This window comes from Sus scrofa, chromosome 17, assembly GCF_054392235.1.
Source record: "Sus scrofa isolate SSC_HxYL_T2T_F1_AM1 chromosome 17, Sscrofa_HxYL_maternal_Yorkshire_Landrace_v2.0, whole genome shotgun sequence".
In the NCBI taxonomy this organism is placed as follows: Eukaryota; Metazoa; Chordata; class Mammalia; order Artiodactyla; family Suidae; genus Sus; species Sus scrofa.
Window position 1 is genome coordinate 60,635,341 of NC_139399.1, and position 18,936 is coordinate 60,654,276.

Genomic DNA, 18,936 nt, shown 5'->3' on the forward strand with positions numbered 1-18,936 from the left:
GTCACTTAGACACCCATCTGGCAGCCACCGAGCACCACTTGCCAAGAAAAACTATAAAAAGCACCTCCCATCAGATTTGGCTTGGAAACTATTTCCCCGGAAATCTCCCCTGCTGCAGGGAAGAAAAAAAAAAAAAAAAAAGTGCGTTGATTGTGAATCTGGGAGGGGTGTAAGTATTAGTTCCCTGCAAAATACGGCTTTAATCTTAAGGAACAGAAAGACCACTGATGCTAAAAGGATCGTTTGCAGATTCTTAATTGTATCTTTTCAAAGGAAAGGATGGCCTCCAGATTGCAACTCGAGAAGGCTGGTCTCTTTGGCTGGCTAATTATTTCCATCTCCAGCCAAAATACAGAATAAGGACTAATTACCAGCTTCACTTGGTATCTGAGTGAAGGGCATCCTCCAAAGTCAGAGCCAACCCCTCCCTCGAAGATCGCCAGGGAAGCCGTGGTGGAAGCGAAGTTAAAACTTCTCCGTCACCCGCCTAACACAGCATCTCTGGGAAACAGTAAGCCTGGGAGATTCCAGAAACGGCCGCCTACACACACCAGCCAGCACAATCCCTTCCTACTCTGTGGCCGCAGCCAAGCCCAAGTGCCTCTGGAAGGTACCAACAGGCCTGCCCCTGAGGCTCCAGTAAGCAATGGCTGGGCTAGGCTGTCACAATCAGGAAGCCTGGTTGGGGTTTTTTTTTTTTTTTTCTTGTTTTGTTCCAAGACAACCTGCTACCCAGAAAAATACAGTGAGGTTGGTGTGCGACCTCCTCGTTTTGACCAAGGCTCCTGCGAAACACGTGAAATGCAGGCCCGGCCTGGGGAAATCCCCGCGCAGAGGGCACCAGGGGGCACAGACTGGCAGCCTGCTTAGACAGGAACAGCCTGCAGCTGCCCGCATCACAGGCCGGCTCCCCCCAGCCCCCACAGCCATCGTGACTCGTGCGGGTAAAGGGATCACTCAACAAAGCTCAGACTGAGCCGGTCGGGGGGATTTGCAAAGGCAGCAGAACCCGGGGAGGAAATGGGCCAGCCGCCTGACCTGAAGTCGAACCCCTCTCCCGCATCAGACACAGCCAGCCTCTTCCTAGTGTCAACACACAGTCCTCCACCACGCGCGGCTCACACCTCACACGCGGTGGTGCCCGAAGGTAGGAGGGCCGCTTCACACGCCCTCTTTTTGCACCGGCCCCTCCCCACGAACGCCATTCTTTAGCTTCCTCACCGCCTCCCTCCAAAGGCAAACTCACAGCTTTCGCTGCCCTCAGAGGACCCAGCAGCACGCAAGAGGCCAGCAGAGACCCCCGGCCACCCTCTGCTTTGCTACCACCGACCCTGAGGCAGAAGTAACTGGAAACTGACGCCCTACGGGCGGAATGAGCCTAGCGCCCCCTAAAGGTGGCTGCAGTCGCTGCCGCCTCGCGCCTTCCCTCCACCTGGCTGAAGAGGCAGCCCCTCTTCAGGTCCCCCAGGAAGTGTGGCATCTGGAGCAAAAGAGGGCCCTCTGCCCACTGCTCAGGCCCAAGCCCCAGCCCAGGCTCGAGGGCCAGGCCGGGGGGAGCCTCCACCGACCTTCGATAGGATTCAAATAGTCATAATCGAAGAGGATGGAGAAGTCGAACTCGTCTTGGGAACCGCCTCCAGGCTCGTGGCCCGGGGCGTCCCCGCCGTCGGGGTCCGGCTGCGGCTCCGGGGCGTCCATGGCGTGCAAAGCGGCGAGAGGGCGGCGGGCCGGGGGCGAGGGCAGACTCGGCTCTCTCCTGGGCCCCTCGCCGAGGGTGGCGACGGTGGCAGGAAGCGGGGCGGAGGGGCGGCTCGAGCGGCGGGGTCACTGTCCTCGTGGGGACGCACGCCGGGTCCGGGGATGGCGCGCCTGGCGCGGCGGGTCCTGGACGCGCCCCGGGGAGCAGAGCGGCGGCGCGAGCTTCCTGCTCCGGAGGCACCTGTTGCAGCCCGGGAGGGGGGGCGGGGACAGCGCGGCCGGGCCGGCGGGGGCGGGGCCGCCACCCGGGGACCAGCGGAGGGAGGGAGGGAGGAAGGGAGGGAGGGGAGGAGAGGCGCGCGGCCCCGGCGGCCTGGCGCCCGGGAGGAAGGAGGCCGCCCCCTGGGCCTGGCCGCACCGCCCGGGCACCGCGCGCAGCCAGCCGCCGCCAGGCGCTCGGGCGAGGCCGCCGCTCCCACTGTCCTCGCGTTGAGCGCTGCGCCCTTGCGGGACCCAGGCTCTAGAGGACAAAGCCGCCGCCACTTGTGTTGCCCTCCGTGACTGGCTGAGCTCAAGCTTTTTCCTCTTTTCCCTGAGGGGGAGGGGCTGCACCCACTCCCTTCTATCGCGGACCCGTGTCTCCAGGTGCCTCTGCGCGCCCACAGCTCTGGCATGATTTTCACCTGCATCAGTCACCTGTGTGCCCTGCGCTCAATTCCCCAAGGCCTGGCAAAGACCCACAGAGACGCTGAAAAGCGCGAGTCCCTCCCACCTTTACATCTATACTTCCTGGTCACTATCCTGTGCCAGGTGCCGGGGACCTAGCACGGGACTAGACACTTGCCCTGGGAAGCTCAGGTTCTGGTCGGGGAAGAAGGAATCAAGACCATCCCTGCAGAGTGTCAGGAGAAAACCCACCAGAGATACAGGGTAAAGGCTGGGGCCTGGGGAGGCTCTGGTCCCTTCCGTGGTCAGGTAGGGCCTCTCTGGGAAGGGGGCATTTGGACAACCCTGACTGACGGATGGGAAGATCTGGGGGAAGAATATTTGGGCAGCGGAAACCCAAAGAAAGCAAAAGCCAGGAGTTCATGTGTGGGAGCTGGAGCAAGGGGGGCAGTGCCGATGGAGAGGCGGCAGGTGGCAAGCATCCCCGGATGCTTGTTAAAAGGGCAGATTCCCAGAACCCTCACTGGAGCGCCTGAGTCCATAAGCCCGGAGTAGAGGCTCAGAAATGCGTATTTTTAAGCAAGCACCCAAGGGGAACATTATGAACAGGTACCCTTGGGGAAGGCTACCTAAGAACCCACTACTGCTCCCATGAAACACTTCCAGGGGGTCTCAGATCAAGTTAGCCAAAGTCAGGAAGCAGACTCACAGAGGTAGAAGGGAGACGAGAACAGGGGCCTTCAATGCTTACAGCACATTACGTTCACCTGGGACACTTTTTTGAACATCTGTGCCCAGGCTTCAATCCAAACCCTCTGAACAAGGACATCCTAAAGTGTATTTTTTTTTTTAATGACCTCGGATGAATCTAAAAGGCCACGAGTGTTGAAAATCACAGGCTCAGAAACGTAGGTGGGTGAGGTTCAGAGATTCCCTGAGAAGCACAGCTTGACCTCACATGGGGACTGGACTCCTTCCCCAAGTGCCAGCAGCATGGAGGACATGCACTCTTCAGGGAGAGGCATCTCTGGTCCATTAAGGGATTTGTGCGAAGCTATCAATCATCATTCGTCCCACAAATCTTGGCTGGGCACCTACGAGGCACCTGGCACTGCTACCAACCTTGGGGGTGTAGCCATTGGCAAAACATGGTCACTACCCTCATCCTACTTGTATCCTGTTAGCAAAGAGGCACAGCAATAAACAGGGTTTTCCAAATTGCACTTAGACCAGTGGGTCTTAACCCAAGCTACACCTAGACTCCCCTGGAGAGCTGTTTAAGAGAAAAAAAAAAAAAAAGTGGCTGGGCCCTGGGAGAAACTAGTTATAATGGTTGAGGCCTGAGCAGCACTATTTTGTAAGAGCACCATCCCCACCTGCCCAGTGCTTCCAGTGTGTAGCCCAGGGTGAGAATCAGGGGTTTAGACACAAATTCCGTTCCAGGAGCCTAGGTCTGGCTCAAGACTCATGAACTTTCAGCGTCTTGGGAAGCACTTTCTAGTTGGCAGAGCGTAAGCAAACCCTCTTTTTGGTTTCCTAAGCATCAACATACCTATACTGGGTGGATCCAACAAGCATCTTAGGGGAGGCTGATAAATTTAGGTGGAGGAGGGGAGACAGCTCAGATAGGTATCCAGAAAGAGATGGGTGTTCTTGAGCGCCTATGACAGGACTCAAACTCCAAACCCTCAAATTTGGTCAGGGATAAACAAAAGAACCAGCCTGCCCTTGAGCTATAGAAGAGGAGAAAGGCTGGCGTCCCCCACATGTGTCTCTTCTCATCCCCCCACCCACAATGATCAGTGCCTCTCCTCGAATGAACGTCTGTTGATTGGGCCCACCTGGGATCACTCCCCCTTCTCCTGATGACACCCCAGTGTGTTCCTTTGGGAAACTACGCTTGATACGATCTTGGCAAAATTATCAACCAAGTTGTCACACACTCTGCTGGCAAAGAGGTGAACAAATGACCCAGGCTTGGCCAATAAGAGATTTTGATCTCCACTAGCCTACGAGATCCACTAGGGCAGCGGTCATGATTGCCTCATTCACAGCTTTGTGTACAATTGATGTGTGGATGTGCGGATGGATGGATGAAAAGTGGATGGAATGATGGATAGATGGATGGATGGACGGATAGTTGGATAAAGAAATTTGATTGTCCTTGCCTACATAAGGTCCTTATATTTTTCTTTAAAAGCCTTTCTCCCTGAGGCTTACTCTGGCCACCCAGTTTTTAGGGCAAGAATCTAAGTTCTTACCCCCTACTGACATCCTCTTGAGATACTTAATGAGATGAGATAACAAAGGTAAAATCACTTTACAACTGATTTAACCACTACAAAAACTGCTGCCTTACAAGAATGATTCGGGACATTCTGAATAATATCCTAATTGCCTAAGTTGTTCCTCTAAACAGTGGATATATATTTAAAGTTTCTAGGAGCAGAGTTCTTTAAAGGGAAGAGGTTCAGACGATGCCCTGACCCATAACAGAGCTTCTGCTGGAGCACAGGAAAGTCGGAGGCTCTTCTTCTCTAAAGGCTGCTTTAGAAGGGTGGGACCTGGGGGAGAGGAATATTTTCATTTCCAAAATAAATACTTTGTGCTGTTAGCAGCAGGGGCTAGGAGCAGAATGCATGACCTTTCTCCATCCAGAGGCCACACCAGCAGGGTAGGAGTGAGATGGAAGCCTTGCCAGTATAGCTCTGCCAACCTTCCCTCTGCCTTGCTGCTAATCACCTTGCAAAGGCCCAGGCCTTTTAGTTTCTCTCCAACCAGAGTGCAATGGGAAGCTAGGGAGACCACTGAGAGTTTGAAATTCCTAGCACATGCTGGTCCTGTCTGACCCTGACCCAGGAATTCAGTTGCCTTCAAAAGCATTTACTCTAGTATATCATTACCAACTGAGACAAGTGCAGTGAAATGAAAGAAGAAAATCCAACAGAGGTTATACCAAGGAAACCTGATGTCCACAGGGAATTCAGGGAAGGCTTCTCTGGAGAGGTGATATTTAAGCTGAGACCAGAAAGTTGAGCAGAAGTTAGCCAGAGAATAGTGAGGGGAAGAACCAACAGCCAGCTGGGAAAGTATGTGCAAAGGCCCTGAGGCAGGAGCAAGTAGGAAGTATTAGAGGAACTGAAAAAAGACTGGAGGGGCAGGTGCTTAGGGATGGACCAGCAAAGGTTTGAGGTAAGGAAGGAAGGTTAGAGGGGCCTGGAGAATTTTTGGACCTAAGACCAATGAGGAATGATTGAAGTTTATTAGGCAAGCACATGACAAGATCATATTGGGTTTTTAAGCAGTTGCTCTGGGTTCTGTAGGGGGTGAGGTTGAAGCACAAAGACCAAAGTAGCAGCTTTGTTCACACAGCCATCCAGGCAAGACATAACGGTGACGGCAGTCGAGAGAGAAATCATAGACGCATATGAAAGGCGGACATACGCTCATCCTTGGGTCCATCCTCAAAGTATCTCTTTTCCTTCTCCTCTTAAAATGCAGCCTAACGTGAGTCCATGTGAATATAATTATCTAAGATGAACTTCCCTCTGGGCCCCTCCCACCCTACCCCAAGTGGCTCTGAGTCCTGAGACCCCCTCCTGGCAGGCGCCTCCCACGAAGACCTCTGCCCTCATTTCCCCCTTTTGGTATAAAGCTCGTTTTTAATCACAGCCTGGAGTTCTCCCCTGAAATCTGGATTCGCATAACCTGCTGTCCACCCAGCATATCTCCATCGGGGCATCCAAAAGGCTTCTCAAAGTGAGTGTGTCCAAGTCAAACTCTCTCATCCTCTAAAACTGCTCAAGTGTCACCCTCCCATTCATCCCACTCTCTGGCTGAAAACCAAGAAGTCCTTTATTCCTCTTCTCTGCTCACACTCACCTGCAAACTCTTGGCAAATACAGGAAGCCCTATCCTCAAAGCATAACCAAATGCAACCAAGCATGCTTTTTTAGCCCAAGTAGGTCCCCAATACTGTATGGGACACATTTAAATTAAAAACTCATTCATTTTTTTTCTGGAATTCAAAGTTAACCGGACATCCAGTATTTTTACATAGCAACTCTGGCTGTATCTCCAGATCCTTGAAGAATATCCAGCACGTGGTGGGTACCTGGCATTAAAAAGTAGCTAAAGGAGGAGTTCCCACTGTGGCTCCGTAAGTTAAGAACCCGACTAATATCCATGAGGATGTGGGTTCCATCCCTGGCCTCACTCATTGGGTTAAAGATCTGGTGTGGCTGTAGCTGGCAGCCATAGCTCCAATTTGACCCCTAGCCTGGGAACGTCCATGAGCCATATGTGCAGCCATGAAAGACAAAAAAATAAATAAAAAGGAGCTGAGGAATGAGTGAAACAGCAGTGCCCATCAAAGACTGCACGTGAGAGATCCCTGAGAACATGAAGTTGCATCAAAGGGAAAACCTGAGTCCCTGCTTCCCTCGGTTTCATGGGACTCATCAGGAATGTCTGGAAATCTGGTGTTTTGCACAATCAGAGGCCCAACCTCTAGCGTGGTTATAATACCTGTAATCATTTTTATGTAAACGACATTTCATCTGACTCAATGGCTTCAGGGAAATTCTGCCTGTACATTTTTTTTTTTTTAAGAGAAAAGGAAAAAAAATGACGTCTAGAAAATGTTGTTACAGGAACTATGTTCTTGGGGTCATTATAACAAAACTGGTGGATTTGAATCCAACCACTGCCCCCCTCTTCCAAGACGACCTTCATGAGAGTCAGTGGCCCCCACAGACAGGAAGACCTCATTGTTTGGCCCAGGTAGGGGTGAATCTGCAGCACGATAAGGAAAGTCAAAGAACCAGGGGGAGCCCAGGATCCAATCCGAGTGCTTCTTCTAACTCAATCTGTGACCTTTAAGCAAGTCACCTGGCCTTTCTGTGCCTCAGTTATTCCATCGATAAAATGGGGGCAGTGACTTCGATACTATCTGAGGCCCTGTCCCAACTCTAATGTTCAAGGATGCTCAGATGTTAACCTGAGTAGCAGCCGGGGCCATCTTCACGGGGGTACAACCCGTGCAGTCACACAGCGTCTCCCTCTCAGAGGACCGCACGCTGGGTCTAATTCTCTGCCATCATCACCCTAAAATTCTTAATAATCTTTGAGCCAGGAGCTGCGAATATTCCTTTTACACTGGGCCCGGCAACTATGTCGTCCGCCCCTGTTAGCCGTGTGTAACAAATAAATCACACATTCTTATCACCAACTCCACATCCTGACAAGCCCCATCATAATAAAAGCCTGACCATAAAATGTGTTTAAATCTAATCCAGAAAGTAGGAGCATTCTTTACCAGAGTCCAGACCCCATCTCCCCTTAATTTAAGCACATCCTGGGATTATCACCCTAGATGTTAATATTTTAATTTACAGATGGGTGCATTTGACTCCACTGGGGCTGGAACCAGAGTGAGCCAAGTGAGGCAAAATTCAAGAGAGCACCAAAAACTCAGTAACTAAATCTATTTACTATTTTTGGAATTCCTGCAAAGGCACAGCAGGTTAAGGATCTGCTGTTGCCACAGCTGTGGTGTGGCTTGCATCTGCAGCTTGGATTCCCTGGCCCAGGAACTTCCATATTCTGAGGGTGCAACCGAAAAAAATATATATCTATATATATAATGTTTTCATGAAATGTTTTTTAAAAACCAAAATAAATGAAAAATAATCCACGGTGAGCAAACCACTACAATTTGAATAAAGACAGGACCAGTAACAGCACCGTGGAGAGCCATACAGGACCCTGAGGACAAAGGAAAAATGAATACTAGCAATCCTGTCTTTATTTAAAATTTTTATTTCTACTTTTTATTGTGGATTTTTTGCATCAATTTTGATTTCTAAAATATTACAGGAAATATTACTCATTTTGATTGTTGCGTTTTGGGGCCCCTCCCTTGCGTGTTGCCTCCCCCCAAAACCATCTTTCAGGAATGAGCTCCTTATGAATTGGAAAAACAGCAAGACAGTTTCAAACGTGACTTTCACACTAATCTACGATCGACCTCACCTTTTAAAGCCTGAACAGGTCTCCCCAGCTCTGAGAAAATTATTTTCCAGGATGGAGGTTGCAGCCAAAGGCAGTCTGTTGAAATCGGTGCCCCTCTTGGCGGGCACTGAAGGGACAAGCTCTAGGAAAGCAGGGATCTACCAAAAGCCAGAACCCAAATCAAGGTGTGGGTGGTAGAAAGACGCCCCATCTGACAGCAGCTGCAGCCGCAGGTCTGCAGCGGCTTGGTCAAGCCCATCCTGCAGGCATATTATGTTTGGCCTGGCCCATAATTTTTTTTTAACCTAAACTACCATTTTTTAGTTGGGAAGTTTCATAGAAAAATCCAGGTTGCCAATGTCTCCCCCAAATGGGAAGATCAGGCCACTGTGGGCTCAGATCCCCACATGGACTCGCCAGCTGGAGCTGCATAGGGGCTTCTTCCTCCAAACGATCCCGTTGCCAGGTCACCACCAGCCCCACCCAGTTGTCCGAATCCATCCCCCTGAGCACCCGAGCTCCAGACCCTGGTCCCAGGCTCCTGACTCCTCCCCGGTCCCTGCTCACCTACTTTGTCCTGGCTTTGCTGGTCCTCTTCATCCCTTGCTTCATAGCACATTCCCCTCCGCCTTGTGGAACTGACATTTAATGGGAAAGCACGGTCAGCACACTCACCCAGCCCTAAACTACCGTCCTTGCCTTTAATTAAGCAGGAGGTGCCACCGTCCCTCTGCCAGGGGAGCTTCATCTTCTACTGAATCAGAGCCTTCACGGCAGGCAGCAGAGGGCTGGTTGGTTAGGGGATGGAGCGTGGGTTAGTCTTTGCCCAACCCCACGACTATTTCTCAACCATCCACCATTTCCCTCCCTCCACGGTCGCCCTGCGTCACCCAAGTTGTCTTCCTAAAGGGTCACACCCCCAGGATCCTGAGCCTCAACTCCATCCTCTCCCCTGCTGTGTTCCGCAGGCTCCAACATCTGCGTCCGTGTCATCATCTTTGGGGATGACGAGTGATGCGGACAAGGAAGCTGGCTTCAAGGATCTCACAGCCACGCACCTCCAGCCTCCCTCCAGCTGGACCACATCCCGGGGCTTCCCACCTCCCACCGCCCCCTACCCCGCACCAAGCACAGGGCATCTGCTCTTGCCCGCTCTCCCGCCCCCACCATTCCTCAGTCAAAAAAATCACTAGACTTCATCAAAACTTCTAGTTATTTTGCATGTGAATGGCTTCACACCTGATTGTTTTTTCTCTCTCTTTTTTTTCTTTTTACAGCTGCACCCACGTTATATGGAAGTTCCCAGGCTAGGGGTTGAATCAGAGCTGCAGTGGCCCGCCTACACCACAGCCACAGCAGCGCCAGATCTGAGCCATGTCTGTGACCTACACTGCCACTTGCAGCAATGCCAGATCCTTAAGCCACTGAGCGAGGCCAGGGATCAAACCCACGTCCTCATGGATACTGATCGGGTTCTTAATGCACTGAGCCAATGGGAACTCCGTGATTGTGTCCCTTTATCTGACTTGCCACAAGGGGAAAAGAAAATCTGTATCTGGCTTTCAAATGCAAGTGAGCATTCCTTATGTTTTTGTTTTGTTTCATTTTTTCATTTGGGGCCACCCTGCAGCCTATGGAGTTCCTGGGCCAGGGGTCAGAGCTGAGCCACAGTCATGACCTAAGCTGCAGCTGTGGCAACGCTGGATCCTTCACCCACTGTGCCAGGCTGGAGATCAAACCTGCCACCCAGTTCTCCCAAGACACTGCCGATCCCGTTGCGCCACAGCAGGAACTCCATTTCTTATGTATCTCGGGTGTTCTCCCTACCACCTCCCATACCTGGCATGAGCAGATCCCCCACAGACACCCCTGAACTCATTGGTTGAGTGACTGAACTAGGTCATCCAGAAAAGGCCCCAAAGATTTGGGAGAAAATGGATTTATCCCAATCAGGAAGGACGCTTGGCGGTGAGTTGGCTGAAGGAAAGTACTAACTTGAATTTAATACCGTAAAGTAAGAGGGAAATGGCAGCTAACGGGAACCGACTGCCTCACAGACACGGAGAGCGCCCTGGCCACGATCTTGAAAGCTCCAAGCACTGCCATGTGTCACGGTCACTATCACCCCCACGGTTCAGTTGAAGAAACTAAGGCAGGGGGTAGGTTGTGATGTTACTTTTGAAGTCGCACATACCGCCACGGAAGTGGTTTTGTCCCACGGCAAGTCTGATACTCATTACTGAGTCACCCTGCTCCTGGGTTATTGGCTAAGGGTGGATGCGCTAAGGGACATTTTTGGACCAAGATGAAACGCTGAGAAAAGTCTTATGACTCCCGGTGATAGCAGAGAGGGGAGGAGGCGCTGACGCGGGGGTCCAGGCCGGGCTAAGAGGAAGACACATCTGAAAGGGTTCATATTCTTCACGAAGTGAATGGCATCTACCCAGGGGGTGCCCCAAACAGGGACCATCCCTGTAGAAGCCCAGGACTCTGGGAACGCAGTTTGAGAACCAACGAGGAGAAGGCACCACGACAGGGAAGTACCAACTTCTCCCACCTGCTCCTCCCGACACAGGCCCCTGCAGCAGCCTCCCACCGGGGTCTAAGCAGCCCCTCTTCCTGGCTAGAGGCCACAGTGGTCAGTAAGATCCCAGGGAGAGATGAAGAGCTCACACCCTCTCCCCAAAGTCTCCCCGTTACCACGAGCACACGCTTCCAACTGCCCACCAGAGCCGGGTCACCCTGCCCCCGGCCTGTTTCCCTGCTCTGTCTCCTCTCCTCCTCCGCTCTCCCCACTTCTGTTCCAGCCACACTGGTCTTGCTGGTCACGGAAGGTGCCAAGCACACGTCTCTCCTCAGGGCTTTGCACTCCCGGTGGCGTCTGCCTGCGGCGCTTCTCCGGGCAGATCCCTCTGCGCTCAGAGACCATGAGCAGGGCATCTCTTTAGAGAGGAAGGGACCACGAGTTAGCAACCCCCGCCGCTGTGGGTGGAATGACGTCCCCCGCCCAGAACATGCTCAAGTCCTGATCTCAGGCCGCAGGGCCCTTGCTGATGTGATCAAGGTCACGTGCAGCTCTTAGTGCTAAAGGCTCTGATCTGAGGACTGGCGTCCTTATGAGAAGAGGCGAGAACACACAGACACCCAGGAAGAGGCCGTGTGACGACAGAGGAGGAGAGAGGAGGGCAGCCGGGAGCCCAGGGACGGAGCGCAGGGAGCCCCAGGAGCCCCAGGAGCTAAAAGCGCCGGGGAAGGGGCCTACCCTAGAGAGAGAGAGAGAGAGAGAGAGAGAGAGAGAGAGAGAGAGAGCAGGCCCTGCCGACACCCTGATTTCACACGTTCAGTCTCTGAAACTGTAAGAGGACAGATCCCTGTCGTTTCAGGCCGCCCGGTTTGTGGTGACTTGTGATGGCAGCCACAGGAAGCTTGTACACCCACGCACCACACACGTATGCAGCGAGTCACTTGCCACCCTGTTCGCCTCTTTGGGTCCCGAGCCCGTCACAGCCCCTGCGTTATCTTGGACACTCCTGCTCGGCTCGCTGGGTGTTGGCTGAGTTGAGCCGCTGGTCGGTCTTGGTCCCTTTCTCCGGGCCCTTTGGTACAAAAGATGCTCTAACATGAAGAAAATGAATTAAATGGTCAAAGAGGCTTCTAACAGGGGATGGGAGTGAGCTGGGCCTTGTGGAAAGATGTGAAACAGGGGGAGCAGGGACCCCAGGTGGGAAGACTGGCAGAGCCAAGGTGGAGGGAGGAGGGAGCGGTGCCGGGGTGCAAGCCGACAGGTGTGGACCCAGCCCCAAGAGCAGAGGCAGCGCACGAAATGGAAGCGCTGGATCATCAGGCCAAATGAGCACCCAGCTGGGTGTTGGCCACTCAGAGAGGCTTTAAGAAAATGGGTCCCTCTTGGCAGGTCCCACTGGGAAAAGGAGGGGAGAGAGGCCACCAGAAGCTCCTGGGTGGGAGTTTCTGCTGTGGCACAATGGGTTGAGAATCCGACCGCAGCGGCTCAGATCACAGCAGAGGCACAGGTTTGATCCCCTGCTCCAGGGTGGTGGGTTAAATATCCAGCGTTGCCATAGCTACGGCGTAGGTCAAGCTGCCGCTCAGGTTCAACCCCTGGCCCAGGAAATTCCATGTGCTGCAGGTATGGCCATAAAAAATAAAAAATAATTCATGAATTAATTAAAGAAGCTCCTGGGTGGCCCAGAAAAGCATAGAAGAGAGAGAGAGACCCCCCACCGCAGACTGTGGAGGGCTGGCTCCGGAGGGACTATGGCCCATCTCTAGCTCCCCATCCAAGCAGCTGGTCCTGCTGCGGGAAGCAGAAGGGACAGGACCATACTGCCCTCAAATGCCAAGCTTTCGGCATCAGCTCGGTCCTCTAGCGGTACCTTGATCGTGCTTCACCTTGGTTTCTTCCTCTCTAAACGGGAGGATCATCTTCAGCGTATTCTGAGGTTATTTCGTGAGAATTCAGTAAAATAAATACCTGTAGAGTTCTTGGCCCTGCGGGCTGGGTCTGGCAGGAAAAACAGATGGTGCTCTTGCTATGATTATCCAGCCTACCAGGGAGCCACATGGCAGCATGGCATGGGTTCCAAGCTTCCCATTGAGCGATATGACCCTGGGACACTGGCTGCCCCTCCCTGTGCAACACTGGGTAGTCACTGGCTGGCTGAGGACTAAGGAGGAGACCCATGGGAAACCCTGGGGATGGCGCCTGGCACAGAGGTGGCACTCGATAAGTGGTTGCTGCTGTCATGGTCATCACTGTTGGCCGTAGTTGCTGCTGAGGGCTGATTCCTTCCAGACAACGACATGAAAGCGTGTGACTGTTGGATGACCCAGGAGGAAGCCTGCTTGGGTCCCCAGCCCTTGGTGGGAAAACCTGGAAGTCAAAACCACTGTCATTGTCAAAAGGAGGCAGGAGTGAAGGACCCAGAAAGATGGCACCATGCCTTGGAGTTGAAGTCTTAATTCTGTGGCCGTAACAGGCAGCATCACCCCTACTGTGCATCATTCATTCTTTTGTTCATTCCTCCAACCATTTAACAAAAAAAGGACCAAGCACCTTCTATGTACCAGGCTCTGTTCCAGGCACTGGAGCCACAGAGGCGAACTGGACAGTTGTGGTTTCTGGTGGCCGGAGTTCAGGTCTGGAGGAGGACACAGACACAGCCTGGACAATGGCCACCAGTGTGATGAGCACAAGACGGGATGTAGCAAGCAGAGGGTGGAGGCCCAGGGAACTCAGAGGACGCCTCCAACCCAGTCTGGGTGGTCCGAGTCCCCGATTCCCTGTCCAGCAAAGGAGCAAAAAGAGGAAACTGCCCCGCTTCTTCCAGGCCAGATGTGAAATCAGTCACTCACTCGTGTCGTGAGTGAGAGCCAGCCAGTGAGAGGCTGTGTGGGGAAGCATTTGGTGATTGGTTTAGGTTGAATGATGGCGGCGGGGGCGGGGGGAGGTTAAATATTGAACTAACGCATTGTACCCTAATAATAATGGCAGTTATTAATTATGTGGGTACTTTGAGCTTCGTATTGTTTAGGAAAAGATCGAAACTCTCCAAGGACTGGTAAGTGATTTGCTGTCATTCGCCCCCTTTGCTGCCTTGGGTGGGACCTCCCCCACAATTCAGCAAATAAAGGGTTAAAGCCTGGCCTGGCAGGGGAGTCCCTGGGGACCCTGCTCTGGTTGTTCTGATTGGTTGATATCTCAGTTGTTAAATCTATTAACAGATACTCCAGACAAACACACTGTCACTTCTTAACATGTGGGGAAACCGAGGCAGGAGGGAAGGTACTGGCACGAGGTCATGCAGCCAGCAGGTGGCAGAGCCAAGACATGAACCCCTGGCTCAGATCTCAAGCTCTGGACATCCTGGGTGTAGAAATGTCACCCAGGGTTCCCTGAGAGTCCCAGACACAGGAGACCCGCTTCTGTTCTCGGGGGGCTTACAATCTGGCTAGTAAAGTTCTTAATGAAGGCAGAGGAGCATCTGGGAGCATGGGTGACTCTCTCGGAAGTCCTGGGAATAGAGGGAGAGACCAGGAGGACTTTCTGGAGGAGGGGCTGTCTGGGGAGCCAGGGGGGTACTCAGCTCTGTGCGGACAGAAAGCAGTGCTGGCTTTGGCACTCCTGGCCGCCTGGGGGGTCTTGTCTTCCTCTGGCAGAAGCGGCAACCCCGTGCTTTGGTCTCCCTGAGGCCAGGGAGGCGTCCTCCCTTGACTCAACCTCCACTCGGGATGAAGCAGCTGCTGCCTCAGTCTCCGGCCTCTAACAGTGACGCTTAAACCCTTCCACCCTCCTACCCCTCTCTCTCTTTCTCCTCCAGGGTAGGTTAAGGAACAACGTGGAACTGGCAAGAGCCCAGGACAAGATCTGCCTCAGTTTCCTCACCTGTCAAATGGTGTGATGAAAAAATTACAATAATATTAGTAAGTTCCAGGGCCAACAGAGCATACGGTCAAGAGCCTGGGTTTGAATTACAGCCTCCATCACAACAGGAACTTCCTGATTAAGTCAAAACTTTCCTTAAAAAAGACACATGTACCCGCATGTTCATTGCAGCACTATTCACAATAGCCAAGACATGGAAACAACCCAAATGGCCATCAACAGATGATTGGATTTGGAAGATGTGGTATATATACACAATGGAATACTACTCAGCCATAAAAAAGAACAAAATAATGCCATTTGCAGCAACATAGATGGAACTAGAGACTCTCATACTGAGTAAAGTCAGAAAGAGAAAGACAAATACCACATGATATCACTTATATCTGGAATCTAATATACAGCACAAATAGATCTTTCCACAGAAAAGAAAATCGTGGACTTGAAGAATAGACTTGTGGTTGCCAAGGGGGAGGGAGTGGGATGGTTTGGGAGCGTGGGATTAATAGATGCAGACTGTTGCCTTTGGAATGAATTAGCAATGAGGTCCTGCTGTGTAGCCCTGGGAACTATGTCTGGTCACTTATGATAGAGCCTGATAATGTAAGAAAAAGAATGTATATATGTATGTGTAACTGGGTCACCATGCTACACAGTAGGAAAAATTAAAAATAAAATTTTTAAACCTATTAAGTCTTAATACCTAGAAAGCACTTGGCCCTGCCCCTTGCAGTCAATGCTCCTAATAGGTCTGCTCACCTGCCGCCCCCCCTTCCCCCCCCGGGCCCACCGAGGACGGCAAGAGCACGTTCCCCAGGTGCTAGGTGTTGTGCTAGGCACTTATGGTGTGACCACAGGTGAAACTGGCTGTCATTGTCCTCCACTGTCAGAAAATAATAACATGTAATGTATGTTAAGTGCATATAAAGCACAGAGTAAGTGTTTTATGTGCATGATTTCATACGATGCTCAGACACCCCTGTGAGGTCAGCACTGCTATTATTCCCTTTCACAGATCAGGAAATGAAGGCCTCACAAGCCATAATTTTAGCCCAACCTGTGTCCCTGTGAAGCTCTAGCAAGTCACAAAGTACCTTGAGAGGCTGAAAGTACTGCCTCTCTTCAAAGAATTTTTGCCCTGAAACGCAGGTTCTATAGCAACATAAGTTACTGTTTGCTTCTCTAATAGGCACTGCAGCTAATGTTTATCAAGCATTGATTATAAGCACAGCAGCGCCTACGATCCCACTGATTCAGGTGCTATCCCACCGAATCGCACAACTTACTGGAAGGGAGACACTAGTATTGGCTCCATTTTATAGATGTGGAAACTGAGGCACAGAGAGGTTAAGTCCCTTGCCCAAGATCACACAGCTGCCATGCATGCCAAGCAGAAATTCTAACCCAGGCACAAGGCAGGGGGTTTGGGTCCGGGAGTGAGCAGAGCTCACCCTGGGTTTGTTTATTCCTGAAATACTTTCCATCACCCCATTTCAGCTAAAACTGAACACACCTCTTTCGGATCATTTGTTTTTCCCAGGGCCTCGACCCACAACTGCACAGCAAGGTCAGTATCTTCTTACCAGGCAAATATTTCTATTCCCTATTTAATGACCCCACCCATCCGCGTGTACCCTCAGATCTGTCCCTGTGCTTGTGGCAGTGTTTGAGTTAAAGGGGCATTCGGGGTTTCCTCTGGAGACCCCTGTGCAGGGCACGGTCGAAGCGCCTCTCATGCCAGCTGCCTTTGATGCCTGGAATTGCATTCTGCGCGCCCAGGGGCCGCGGCGTGCCAAATGTCGTTCGCCGGGAACAATGCGGTGCCCTGTCTCCCACATGTGTACACACACTCGCTGGCACGCACGTCCTCACACCCCCTGCACACATGAGAGTGGGCTGCGGGCGGCTGGGCGATGCATGCGCACACCCAGAATCCACACACTTCAAAACCTTGAGAGAGGACCCAGCTCACACACCTGGCGCAGAGGTGTAGCCGCCTCAGTGAAATGTGAGGACTGTGTGAGGCCACACAGTAAAACAGAAGCCCAGCTTCTCTTCCCAGCTCCCTCTCTCGTAACTAATAGACCCAAATTTGGCATTAGTCCGTGCCCCCGCCCCTACCTCCAAACATCCGACACCGTGTTTCAGTATATACGACAGTAAAAACCAGTTCGCGTCCTTAATATATCTGTCGCCTGTCTCCGAGTATCACTTTTACAGACGAGGTGGTATTAGTAATGTTTCTTGGCCATTATGTCATAGGCTTGACCACTAGCAGAGGACAGGATAAACTGGTACCAGTTAAAATGTTCAAAGTGCTGGCAGGGTCTTGCTTTCAAAAGTGCAACTCAGCTAAAAATACATGTCATTGAGGTCCGCTGTGGCAAAGCACACCATTTACCTAACCCGAGGCATCTGGCCCCACGCCGATTTTCAAAAAAAAAGCCCCTCAGGTTTATTTACTGAAATTGTCATTTCTTCCCCCCTAGAACTTTAATCAGCCACGCAGAGCACAAAACCTACATTCAACTCTGATTTTATGACACGAGGCTAACTCCTCCTACGCATATTTATTTCATTTAACTCTTGCAGCCCTGCCCTCTGGGCAGTGCCCCCCACTAGTCAAACGGGCTGGCCTCTGAAAAACACATCACACCGCCTGCTTTCCACGTTTCAAGTCCGATTCATTAGTCTCCAGCCGAAACCCCTCCGCAATCCCAACCAGATGGGATATTTTCATATCATATCCGTATATGTTAAGCCCCTCCCGAAAGATCCAAGCAGTACGACTCCAGGACTAACTCTAGAGGAGGGGAAAGAGACAGAAACGCGGCAAGCAGAGTGTAATCAGACCGCAAACAAACTGATGGTACATTGCACTTTAAAGGGGGAGCTGGAGGACTGTATCCATCAGGCACATCAAAAAAAAGGGGGGGAAAGAAAATTGCTTAAATGTCCCAGAGCAGCTGCTGCTGTAACTGCTAAAAAGCAAACTCTTCCTTACTAGATGTACTAGCTAGTAAAATGCCAAGCCTGTTCTCCTAAAAGAAAAAAAGGGGAAAAAAGCGAAATAATGACAATAATGAGGAGGGGGGTGATAACGACAACACTAATACCGCGGAACCGCATCTGCTGTCAAAAGCCGAGCGCCGAAATGGTTAAGCAGCCCCTGGTGAGCAGCGAGAATCCCTCCCGGTGTCCCATGGAGGAGACAGTCCTTACGACAGACTGGCCTGGGGAATCCCGCCCGGGGCCACTCCACCGCCCCCGCGCGAAGTGGTCTGGAGTTGGCTTCCCCATCTCCCCTCCTCGGCCAGGGCGAGGGCGCTCTCCTCCCGGCCACGCTACCTGTGCGCCCTAGGACACCGGAGTCCCCGGGCCTCCCCGCGACCTCAGCCAGGAGCTGGAAGCGCTGCCCGGGAAAGAGCAGAAGGGAAAGGGCTGGGAGGCGGGAGGAGGAAGCGGCCGGAATAGAGGGCGAGTCAGTTACCTTGGTCCACAGACCCCATGATGCGGAGGGGCTGGCAGTGCCCCAGTCTGAACGCAGCCTCTCTCTGCATCTGGAGGGGACGGGGGCTCGGTGCGCGGGGTGAGAGGGGTCTGTTTGGGTAGACCACGAGCCAAGGGGGCGCCGTCCTCTCTAAAGCATGCTCGCGGGGCTGCCCTGGCCGAGGAGCCTGCGAGCGGCCCGGGAGCTGCGCGCCTCCCGCCTCCCGGCTCCCGGCTCCCGGCGCGGCGGAGTCGGCGCGGCTCGGCGCTCGGGCTTACTCGAGAGGGAACGCGACTTCCTTCCCCGCGCTCCGTGTTTATAGGCTTTCAATGCAGTAAAATAACGGGATTCCCTCACTGTTTCCTCCTGTTTATCCAGCGCCATGGAAACCACTGGATCCCGTCCATCTCCAAAACTAAGGGCTTTCCTGCAAACTTCACACTCAGGAATCCATGACGTCGCCTCCTCCGCGGCCAGCCAGCTCCGTGGCTCCCTCAGCCGCCAGCACAAGTCCCTGATTGTTTGGGAGAAAAGTCAGGGAGAGGGAGCGATGCGGGCGACGGCGAGGAGAAGGGGGTGGGGGCGTGGGAGTGTCCAAGTCGGCCTTGCAGGAGCTCCAGGCGGCGGTTTGCAAGGATTGCCCCAGCCACCGCCTTCCCTTTCCCGC

General features: G+C 52.5%; 1 protein-coding gene across 14 annotated transcripts in view; it reads right to left on the reverse strand.

Moving 5' to 3' along the window:
• The window catches only part of NFATC2 (nuclear factor of activated T cells 2), a 163,269-nt gene extending 144,678 nt beyond the window's left edge, over positions 1-18,591 (reverse strand). For 4 of the 14 annotated variants that reach the window (XM_085002533.1, XM_085002535.1, XM_085002529.1 and 1 more), the window contains exon 1: positions 18,548-18,591. Coding sequence is in view for 4 of the 14 variants with exons in the window: in XM_005673012.4 (XP_005673069.1) it covers positions 1,569-1,698 (130 nt within the window). In the remaining 10 variants the exon portion in view is untranslated. 14 annotated transcript variants of the gene reach the window in all.
• Between the last annotated feature and the right edge of the window lie 345 nt (positions 18,592-18,936).